We start from the raw sequence: 11,398 nt of genomic DNA on the forward strand, positions 1-11,398 counted from the left end.
TCTCTAAGAGCAATTCTGAACCCCTATGCTTCTACAAACAAAAGAGGTGAGAAGACTAAATACAGAGGTTGGCAGGAGGGCAATTTGTAGAATATAACAGAGACCAAGGACTAATCAAAGTCACACAGAATCAGAAACTAAAAAATTGGGTGAATGTTCAGTGTCATAGTCAAAAGAATACTCAGGCTGTAATAAATGCAATAGGGAGCCAAATAGTACAGGGGGACCAGGTGGTACTATCACCACAGAAGAAAACACCTAAAATAGGTTTTCTTTCTTTCCTAATGGTGATGGAACTCCTGAAGACCAAAGAGAAGTGAAATAAGAAATTATTAATATTTCCTTGGAGCATTAAAAAAAAAAAAGTACCAGGATTTATAACTCCTAGGCTCCCACCTTAAATTTTGAGTTTGCAAGTCATGATAGTGGAAATGTATTCTTTTCTCTGTACTTCCTGCAAGCAACCAGGAGCAATCCAATTGCAATACAACTAATTTGGTTGCTGAACCAAAGAAAGGGTTTAGGGACTTATTAATGAGAGCTAGAATGCCTGGAGTTTAGGCAACTTTTTACCACAGAAAAGATAAAGAAAAGGGCAAATTTACCTGCTGGCAATAAGAAATGCCCAGCATTTTAATATAGAGTTCAGGTAACTGATCCAAGCTAGTCCTTACCAACCAGATCCAGTGCCTGGAACAGTTCTTCTGTTCAGTGGCAAAAGATCAGTGCCACCCAGATCTCTTTCTGGAACTTTGCCAGAATATGTCCATGTCTCTTCTTTGACATGAGACAGATGAAGGAGGGAGCAGTGACAACTTTTCCATAGCTGAGTGGTTATAGCATGTGAAATTTGGGTTCAATCTTCTGATAGTGATGGAGATGTCAGAATCCCCTAAGCTTAGGCTCATAGGGATGGAGCTGTCTTTGGGTTTTTTTTTTTGAGGCTGGGGTATGTGTGCAGGACCCTTCAAGTTCACCCTAGAAGTGGGGCTAGGAAAGGGAAGCTCACTTTTCGTGGCACTACTCAGAAAAAGTGGTTTTGACACCTCTGTTACTTGGCAATGACAGGAAGAAGCTCCAAGCCAACAGATGATCCGAGGCTGATGCTAGTCTGAGCAAGGAGGAGCATCACCATCTGGAAGAGCCTGGGACAGTGACAACAGGCAGGATTACACTTTTTACCAAAGACAGGAGCAGTAGCAGCCTGGCCAGGACCGGGCTCACACCCTGAGCTGGGCTGACTCCCAGCATCTAATTTTGTCTAATCCCTAAATGCTACCAAAACACCGTATTTATTTTCTTCTCGTGACGAGACTGTAAAGAATCTGAAATAAATGTATTTTCATATTTTTCTCGTTACTGCAAAAATGACAAGAACAAAGCAAAGTCGTTCTGTTTTCTTGGGGAACGATTTCCTCCGTATCTGGGGGTTTTGCCGTCCCGGGGCGCCGGAAAGCCCGGGGGGGCTTGGAGCGCCGTACCCACACGCCTCTCGCCAGCTCTCCCAGTGCGGGCGGAGGCGCCAGATTTAAGAGTAAAAAGGTCCCGTAAGCAGGAGAGAAGCGAGCTCAGGGCGGAGGCGAGACCGGAGGGCACCGGAGCCGGCCGGGGTGCGAGCTGCCCGGGGCTTCCCAGCCTCATTCTCCCCGGAGCTGGTGTCAGGTATTGCGAGGAGGGGTAGGGGCCCGGGAAGGAGATGGCTGGAGGCTTTCCAGCCCGGGCTCACGCAATGCTAACTCCGCACGCAACGGGGAGGCGACAGGCGGAGGAGGGGAAGCTCTTCGGCTTCCTCAGCCCCTAAGATGCAGGCGAGACTTCGCCTCCCGACAGCGAGAGCTGCGACCCCGCCCGCCACCCCTCTCCCCTCCCGGCACCTCCTCCGCTAAAACTTTTGGCCCCGGCCATAAAAAGCGTCCGCGGCTCAGCCGCTCCGCTTGGCGAGGGCCCAAGGGCAGCTGGCAAATAACCGCGACCCCTCAAGCCAGAGGACGGGCCAGGCAGCGGCGATTTGCCAGCGGGGCCGTCCGCGTCCCGCCCGCACCGCGCCGCGCACTGCGGATGCCGGCGGGTTTAAAGCCGGGAGTGGCGATGCCAGGCGCCCAGAGGTGGCGGCTCCGGTTCCGGCTGAGCCTGAGAGCAACAGGCCGTCCTCTCCGCGCCCTCTGAGCCGCTCGCCTTCGCTCCCTGCGGCAGGCTGGGCTGGCCCCGTCCCGTCCCGTCCCCGCAGCCCAGCAGGCGGGTGGGAGGGAGAGAGAGAGGGAGGGGGCGCAGCAGCCCGCTCGCTCCCGGTCCGCGGAGCTGCTCGGGGCAGGTGGCTGCCTTGGGGCGAGCTCCGAAGGGTTAAAGAGCTGGGAAGGTGATAACTGCGCTGGGATCGGGCGCAACTGGCATCTGCCTGCACATGACCTGCCAAGCTCCGGGTGACAGGTACCGGGGCTCTTAATGAGTTTCCCAAAGGCTTGGATCTGAACGCCGCCGTCGCCGCTCTCCTCGGAGACGCGGCTGTCCATTAGAGCTGCCGCCGGCTGCACAGCTTCTCTCCATCCTCCTCAAGGTCTCGGATGGAAGCAGGGTGCAACAGGTCAGTTCTGCTACAGGAGCCCGCCGCTTATTTCACCCCTTCATCCTCCCACTTTTTCTGAAAGGCTGGAGCGGGTGGTCCCCGGGCGCGGGGATGGGAAGCGGGACCAGTCAGCACTGCCACGCAGAGTCCTCAGGCATCCCCCGCAGCCCGTCCCCGGGGCGGCAGACCATGCCGCGACGGGCCCGAAGGTGCGGGGAGGAGGGAAGGGCTCGGGATGGAGAGGGCTCCGCGGCCGCGTGCGGGGGTTTCTCCGGAGCAGCGGGAAATTCCGACAGTGGGGCGGGTAACCCTTTTCTCCAGGGGCTTTTTCGCCGGGGGGAGCGATGTGCAGCGCCGGAATTAACCTGTCTCCGACGCACGGCAATTGCCTGCATCTGCGGAGGCTCGACAGGCGAGAGCATCCTCCTGCTTTCCTCTGCGCCTCTCTCAGCCGCGCGACCTGTTGGATCCCTCGCTGAGAACTTTCCCTACCGGCGGAGAGACAGCAGCGGCCTCCCCGCCAAATACGACTTCGATCTCTTATTAGGAGCTTGCCACTTGATTATCGATTATCCCTTCTTTTTCGCACAGGATTCAGGGGGGCTTTGGGCACACGAAGAGCGCATAGCAAGGACTTGCGCGGACTCCGAGCGCTGGGAGGTGCCGGGGCTCCCCTCCGCCACACCAGTGGGCCCCGTCCGGGCTTGCCCTTGCCCGCGGGACCTGAAGGTCCCCCCACCCCGCGGGGACGCTGCCCGCTGACTTTTCTTTTTCCCTTGCAGCATGGCCCTCGAGAGGCTCGGGGAAGCGCTGCGCGGCATCCCCCCATTGCAAAGCTCCCTCCTGCTCCTCCTCTGCCTGCTCGCCGCCATCCACCTGGGCAAGCTCCTCCTGCAGCATCAGCAGCGCCGGCGGCAGGGCCAGCGCCGGGCACCGCCCGGCCCTTTCCCCTGGCCCCTGATCGGCAACGCGGCGCAGCTGGGCAGCGCCCCGCACCTCTCCTTCGCCCGGCTGGCCAGCACCTACGGCGCCGTGTTCCAGCTGCGCCTGGGGCGCTGGCCCGTGGTGGTGCTGAACGGGGAGCGCGCCATCCGCCAGGCCCTCGTCCGCCAGGGGGCCGCCTTCGCGGGCCGCCCGCCCTTCCCGTCTTTCCAGCTGGTGTCGGGCGGGCTCAGCCTGGCCTTCGGCGGATACTCGGAGCTCTGGAAGCTGCACCGGCGGGCGGCGCACGCCACGGTGCGCGCTTTCTCCACGGGCAGCCCCGCCACCCGCCGCCTGCTGGAGCGGCACCTGGTGGGCGAGGCGCGGGCGCTGGTGGCGCTGCTGGTGCGCGGCAGCGCCGGCGGCGCCTTCCTCGACCCCTCGCGCGTCCTGGTGGTGGCCGTGGCCAACGTGATGAGCGCCCTGTGCTTCGGCCGCCGCTACAGCCACGGCGACGGCGAGTTCCTGCGCATCGTGGGGCGCAACGAGCAGTTCGGGCGGGCAGTGGGCGCCGGCAGCCTGGTGGATGCGCTGCCCTGGCTCCAGCGCTTCCCCAGCCCCGTCCGCGCCGCCTACCGCGCCTTCCGCGACCTCAACCGCGACTTCTACGGCTTCGTCCGCGGCAAGTTCCTGCAGCACCAGCGCAGCCTGCGCCCCGGGGCCGCCCCCCGCGACATGATGGACGCCTTCATCCGCCTGCAGCGCGAGCAGCCGTGGCTGCAGCTCGAGCACGTGCCCGCCACCGTCACCGACATCTTCGGCGCCAGCCAGGACACCCTCTCCACCGCCCTGCAGTGGCTCCTCATCTTCCTTATCAGGTATGTGCCGGCAGCACACCTGCCCGCGGTGGGGGGACATGCGAGCCCGCCCGGGGTGCGAGCGCCCGCCAGCCCCGGCGGAGCCCCGTTTAAACTGCGCCGCATGGGCAAAGCCGCTGCTGGGAGGGCTCCCGCGGCGGGAGCAGCCGGCCCGCGGCAGCGCATGGAGCTCCGGGTCCGGGCAGAGCCGGGGCGCGGCCCCGGCAGGCACCCGCCGTCGGGTCGCGGGTCTGCGAGACCGGGCAGCGCCAGCCCGAGCAGCGCCGGCTGCCTCAGCGGCCTCCGATTAACTAACACGGAAGCTCTGGGAAACCTGCCAGAAAGAGATAAGGAAGTATAAAAGAAAATAAATCCCACCCTACTCAGGCGGTCGGGTTATGGTGTATAAGGAGAGGCTGGCAGAAAGGCAGCCGAGTAAAACCTGAAAGTAACAGATTTTAGCAGGTCAAGATCAAGGAGATCATAGGAACAGGATAACAACTGCTTAAGCACGGCAAAGAGTTCGTGCACCGCTTTACAAACCCGCTATTATGCTGAGCTGCCGTGGTGTGTGCCTTCCTTGCCATTGCGTGACTGGGCAAGGCAGACCCCTTAGGCAGCCGCCCTGGCACCGGCCTGTCCTTCGGGGAAACTCAGAGAGGGGAGGTGGTTTAAGAGAAGGTGCCGACTCTCTTGCCTATTCTGGCTTTTCCTGTCATTGCCTGCTTAATTTGTAGGCATATGCAAACATTATCTACTCAGTCGCTTCTTGAAAAACAGGCAAATATTTAACACTCCAGCAAAGGTTGTGATGCCCCAGTGTTCACATAACTTTTGGGTTTCTCCCCATTTCTCATGTTTGCCCAGCATTTGACATGTGAGTCTGCTGCAGCAGGAAGAAGCAAGGATGTAGAAGCCAAACTTGAATACTTAAAGTAAATGAAGGGTCCTGGGCAGAATATGTGCTTTTAGACAAGCACAAGGTGTATTAACATTTGGATCTTGTTTGGTTACTGTTGTAGCCTTCCAAACTGTCCAGACTTCAAGACAGTCAGCTTTAAATACATTATTGAGAAAACATAATTTGATATTAATTAGAAAATGTCTTCTCAAACTAAAAGTGGGAAGCTCATAAAGCCATTCTGACAATTTAATAATTGAGATTTTTTTTTTCTAACTTAGAAACCTGCAGGCTTTCAAAGGTATGAATTATGTCTAGTGATAACAAACTCCATGCTAACTTTTAAAAGTCACATACAGAGTTGGAAAATTCTTGTTCCCATGGAAAATGCAATACTTAGAAGAGAGAAGTAATTCTAGTTTTAGAATTAATTTTCAAAGTTGGATCAGAAAATTCAGTTTCAGCATACTTTAGGTTATTGTTGTTTTTTATGTGGAGAATCAGTTACATGGGATATTAAAGTAAAAACTGAGCAAATCTAAAATTACACCAGTGCACGAGAAGTTTGTTTTTTTCTCTAAGTTTTCAACTACACATTCCTGAAATACATTTAAACTCTGCTCAAACTGCATCATTTAGGATAGCAGTGAGATTCTGTGAAAAATGTTTGCAGCAAGGATTATTTGTAAGAAAAAATCTTTGAAAGTGTTATGTATGTGCACACATTTTGCTTTCAATGACAGGTACCCAAAAGTGCAGGCTAAAATGCAAGAAGAGGTGGATAGGATTGTTGGAAGAGACCGTCTGCCGTGTGTTGAAGATCAGCCTCACCTGCCCTACATCATGGCTTTCCTGTACGAATCCATGCGTTTCAGCAGCTTTGTGCCTGTGACTATCCCACACGCCACCACAACCAACACCTTCATCATGGGCTACCTCATTCCCAAGGACACCGTCATCTTTGTCAATCAGTGGTCAGTGAATCATGACCCAGCAAAATGGTCCAACCCCGAGGATTTTGATCCAACAAGATTCCTGGATGAGAATGGGTTCATCAATAAAGATCTTACGAGCAGCGTGATGATTTTCTCACTGGGGAAGCGTCGGTGTATTGGGGAGGAGTTATCCAAGGTGCAGCTCTTTCTCTTTACCTCCATACTGGTGCATCAGTGCAATTTCACTGCTAATCCAAACGAGGACCCTAAAATGGACTTTACCTACGGGCTGACCATTAAACCTAAGCCATTCACCTTGAATGTTACGCTCCGAGATACGATGGATTTGCTCGATCAGGCTGTCCAAAGACTGCAAGCAGAGAAAGCAGCCAGTGAAAGTCAGCTGTCAGCAAATGCCTAAGCAATAAACCTTGCATCTACACATAATCCCCCTCTCTCTTTTTAGACTTACATAGCTCATATCTTGTTCTGGTGATATTTTTGATACATAGCCAATACTACACATTATGAAAGCAGAAAGAAAAGTTGCACAAGGTACAATTCAAGTCATCTTTTTAATTTTAGAAGGAGAGCCAGGGGAGCAATATATTAAATGATAAAACATATGCAATTTGAAAGTAAGCCTTTTCTTTTCTAGCTTGTTCACAGAAGTTGTCAATATAAAGTGCTTTTTATCTACTGACTGGTTGGAGCATCTCCAGGAACTGTCTCTATAATCCTTTCCATGTCTCCATGAGCTATGCCTTAACTCTAAGTTTGCCTTCAGTGACTCCACATTCAGAAGTGAAATCTCTTATTAAAAAACAAACAAAAGCAGTTGCTCAGAACACTGCAGCCTGCTTCTGAATTTACTCTGCTGGAGACTGCCATAGGCTCATGGCAGCTCTGGTGTTCTGGCTGCTGAGATGTATGTTAATGCCTCAATAATATATGTTCACATGATTTTTGCTAAAATGGCGATGTAAAGTCTTGCCTTCAGCATTCCAAAATGTTTACATAAATACCTAAAACAATAAAAGTCTTGCTTGTAAGCATGTTTGAAACTAAAATTCATGTCTTATATGAAAATTAGCAGAATGTCCTAATATAGTAACTTTCCACAAAGTTTTGAAAGATCAGAATTTCTGTCACTAGATGGCAAGGGTGATACAAATCATGTGAATCTCTTCATTAGCATGTTTATGAACAAAGAATTCGATTTATAAAGGTACAGCTGAACTTTTTGTTTCTTTAGGAAGGAGTTAATGTGGTTGACCCTAAGCACATAGGTAAGTCTAGTAAAATCCACATTGGCCAAGATAGGTAGAAGTGAGATTGAGGGGGGTTTATATTAAAATGTTAATGCCACAAGCCTCAAGTAAAGCATACAGCAAATAATACCTCTACTCACTAGTCATTCTGTTAGGTTGACTTAAATAGTATATCTGAAAATCAACTCTGTACTTTTAGTACAATTTGTTTGGAACAGTGTCTCAGAAGGAAAATTAACATTACATGTCCTAATTAAAGTACCCATTAACTGAACAAAAAGTACTTTTACAATATTTGTGAAGCAAAGTTCATAAACTTTTTTTAAAAAATACCTCTTATTTTAAAGTAAAACACACATGAAACTTTATGACATTGAACCTCCAGCTAATGTTTGTTTCACAAAGCTGCATATTTCTCTAGAAAGCAAACAGCCCTACATAAATGCCTGATTTGAAAAGTGTTGGGCACTTCTTGGGAGCTGCAGATCACCTTCAATTACATTTGAAATCCATCAGACATGAGAGTACCTCACATGACTTGTTGTGCCCAACCGAGCACCAGATAAGGTATTGGTAGAGCCAGAAAAACAAGGTTACAGTGCTACACAGTGAAGTAGCTCTGCTGAGACCTAAGCAAGTAAGATTTGCACTGTGACTTCTGATAGATGGCCAGTCCTAGTCACGCTGGCATAGGGACAGAGCTCCTACGGGCACTGGGAAAAGCTGGTTTAACAACATAATCCCAATCTAAAGTACAAGTTTGCTACTGATTTAAAAACCTGAACCAAGCCTGCAAGCACTGCTCTGTAACCCCATACAGTAATAATGTACCTACTTAAATTCTCAAGCTTCATATGGCATCTATCATCTGTTTTAGAGCTAAAAAAATCTTTCTGCTACGTACACATGGAGTAACCTCAGGTGTTTTTCTGAATTATGTACAAGTTTGTGATATCCCAGAACTTAGCCTGTATCTGTGAAAAGCTTTATAAGATACTCAGCATTTTCATATGGAGATCTACATTAGATCAAATGCTAGTAAGACAATTTTTCTTGTACCTTTGTAAGTGCTATTATTAAAAGAAATAAAGTATGTAACCTACAGCTGAATAGCTATTCTAATGCAAGGATCATCAATTCCTATTTTAATAAAAAATGTCTTTTGCAATTTTTTATCCTTCCAAAAGCTTTAACTCTGCATTGGCTACTAGTGCAAAATCCATCCACACTGCTCATGTCAGTCAGGGGGTTACACACTATATAGCTGTTGGTCACATAAAGCCACATATACTCTGTGAAGTTACTCAAATTTAGTAGCACTTATTTAGAATGTATGCAGTCATTTAGCAAGCTAAATTCTATGGTAATTTTGAGATGTATCATTGTGTTACCAAAATATTAAATAAAATTATTCTTACACTACCATTGCTTAGTTTATATACAGCTTTCTAACATCAAGATAAAGAAAATTATTATTTCCGATTTGGAAAGTATTGTTATTTTAGATATTTGTTCATATACTTTGCACCTTCTTCCTATTCCTGGATTTTAAGGTTTTTTCCTCCATGCTGCCCTTACAGCTTCTCAGGTCTGTCTGCCTTTCATACCTTGCCATCTGTGTTCAACTTCCTAATGCTCCTTGCTAAGAACATTCCCTGCTGCTTGCCTCAGCATTGATCTGAATTCTCCCATGTCTTTTGCTTTTTTCTAATACCTGTTAATCTCTCCTCAGCCTGCACAATCTCCTCTGCTATGTCCTTCCCTCTGGCATTTCATTTTACTTCCACCTTCCCTATTTTCAAGCCCAAAGACTGTTTTTCTTTCTCTTTTTCCCTCCTATAGATGCCTCCCTGCTGGCATCTATATATTCCTGACACTGGGCACCACTTTGTGCTCTTTTGGCCTGGGTACATAGTCAGGAGTGCCAGGAATGGAAATCTCAGAGCCAAACAGGCCTTGACATGTCCTTGCAGAGCAACCTCTCACAAAATGAAGGCAATCCCATGGTGAAGGGTGGCTGTTACAGAAAAAGTAAAGCATTTCTTCATGATGAAGCATCTCCCCCACCCCCTGGTCTTTTCTTCAGTGTGCTACACAAGCCTGCTTACTTCAGAGCTGTCTTAGAAATGACCACATTTTCCCTAATCCCAAGGGAGTGGAACAAGATCTGGGTGGGTCAGGAGGCTGGGCAGACTGATAAGCAGTAGTTTCCTTCTGATTTGAGATATTTGCACCTGATATTTCCCCCTGCGGAAGCAGGATCTAAGTTCAGGCTGAGTTGGTGAAATCAGGAGCACAAGTTGAAGACAACTTACAAAGTTCTCCTAGGAACAGCCAAGAGCCTGTGGGGTAGGTGTAGTGCCCAGAGACAGCCCGTGCAGTGTGTACATGGCCAGTGGGACAGAGCTGATTCAGTGCAGGTGTCCTGGGTAAAAGCCAGGAGTACCTCCCTCAGCAACCTGTGACTGGGTCACCACAGCAATACCAGACAAATACAGGTTGCTCTTTCTTCATGAAGAAAAGCAGGAGGAATCTAGGCAGCTGTATTCAAGGCAAGAGTTCTCCTTTAAAAGTCTTCTTGCTCCGGTTATAGTGATTTCAAGGGTTAGGAAAGCCAAATGTCATCCAATGCTTGCTTTCTCTGTGTATGGGCATGCATACACACACTCAGCCTATCTCCCAGAATTCTACTAACATCATTTATTCAGGTTGAGATAAACCAAAACAAACACCATAAAAAGCAAAAAAGCCCACAAACCCTCCAAACAGGAAGCCTGGACTTAAGCGTACATTTCTTGCAGAGCTGGTAGCTGTGAGACCACCCCAATACACAGCAAGGAAGGGGAGCAAGTAGGAGCTATTAGTAGCTAGCAGAGTTGATATGGGATATGTTTATACCAGTCAAGCATACCATTACTGTCCCTATGAAACCAATGGAAACTTGCTGGCTTCAGCAGAAGTTGGTTCAGAGCTGCTGAAATCCATACCAATAATACAACAATAAGGAAAAAGACTCATCAGAGCCTGAGCAACAAGTACTGCTGTAAAAGTGTGTGTGTGGGGCGTCCAGGATCTACACAACTGCTGCACAATCATGGCATAATGCAACTAAATGCCACGCCAGTTAGTTTTGCGTCAGAGCCAAACTCTTGTGAGTTTCAGGGACTGATGCGTAGGCCTGTCTGTAGGAAATTGTTTCAGAGCATCGAACAAAAGGAATCAGAGACTAGGCAATTAGGAACTCACATTTTACCTGAGAAAAATTGAGGAATTAGCCTTGGAAAGTAAACTGTTAACATTTGCCTTTGCCACATCTTTAATTTGGTTAAACATTACTCAGATCTTTCATTTGCCCACATAACAAATTCAGCTTGGGATGACACTGAAAGTAGATCTGGCTTTCTTCATGAATGAAGAGAAGGGCTGAATTCTGAATGGTGCTGTTATTTCGGTATACAGTATAAATGGACACAACGATTCAAGTTTCAACAACTTCTTTGCTGTTTACCACCCTGGTTTTCTGCAGCTGAATTTTTTCCATGTTTCAGTCACTTGTACTCAGACTGGGCCAACTCACTTAACTGTCAGGTGAAAACAAGCTCAGTGTTACGCACAGACACTCTGGAACATTTAAGACAGCTATAGTCGATGCTTTGACAGCTCTACTTTTGGGCTTTTTGCCATCTTTTCAGACAGCTTCATGAACCAAAAAAATTGTTGCTTAGTTAGTGTTGTCCTGTCCTTCCTTACTTAGAGCAGATCTTGCTCCAGCCCAAAAGCACAGAGCTGGGACTACCCAAATCAGAAAAGAGTGTCTCAAGTGGTCTTTGCTGAATGTCTGGGGACAGTGATCCATCAGAATAGTTAACTCAGGATAGGATGCTCAGGCGTTTCAAGTGCACATGGCAGAGGCAGAGAAGGGAGTGGATTTAGAGGGGACTCATTAACAG

General features: G+C 49.0%; 1 protein-coding gene across 2 annotated transcripts; it reads left to right on the forward strand.

The window, feature by feature from the left end:
* Window positions 1–1,924: 1,924 nt before the first annotated feature.
* Window positions 1,925–8,862, forward strand: LOC115902451 (cytochrome P450 1B1). Of its 2 annotated transcripts, none has more exons than XM_030945951.1 (3): window positions 1,925–2,581; window positions 3,346–4,362; window positions 5,986–8,862. In XM_030945951.1, the coding sequence occupies exons 1-3, from the start codon at window positions 2,562–2,564 to the stop codon at window positions 6,596–6,598; spliced, it is 1,650 nt and encodes a 549-aa protein (XP_030801811.1). In that variant the 5' UTR covers window positions 1,925–2,561; the 3' UTR covers window positions 6,599–8,862. The 2 variants fall into 2 exon arrangements, with proteins under 2 accessions (XP_030801811.1, XP_030801810.1); XM_030945950.1 differs by lacking the exon at window positions 1,925–2,581 and adding an exon at window positions 2,600–2,772.
* Window positions 8,863–11,398: the final 2,536 nt, after the last annotated feature.

Source organism: Camarhynchus parvulus, chromosome 3, assembly GCF_901933205.1.
Source record: "Camarhynchus parvulus chromosome 3, STF_HiC, whole genome shotgun sequence".
Lineage (NCBI taxonomy): Eukaryota > Metazoa > Chordata > Aves > Passeriformes > Thraupidae > Camarhynchus > Camarhynchus parvulus.

Bases quoted from the DNA above. Each gene is read 5' to 3' on its own strand.
- LOC115902451 (XM_030945950.1), top strand. From the start codon at position 2,675: ATGGGAAGCGGGACCAGTCAGCACTGCCACGCAGAGTCCTCAGGCATC. The intron at 2,773-3,345 runs GTGCGGGGAGGA...TTTCCCTTGCAG, and splicing joins ATGCCGCGACGGGCCCGAAG to CATGGCCCTCGAGAGGCTCG. The intron at 4,363-5,985 runs GTATGTGCCGGC...TTTCAATGACAG, and splicing joins CTCCTCATCTTCCTTATCAG to GTACCCAAAAGTGCAGGCTA.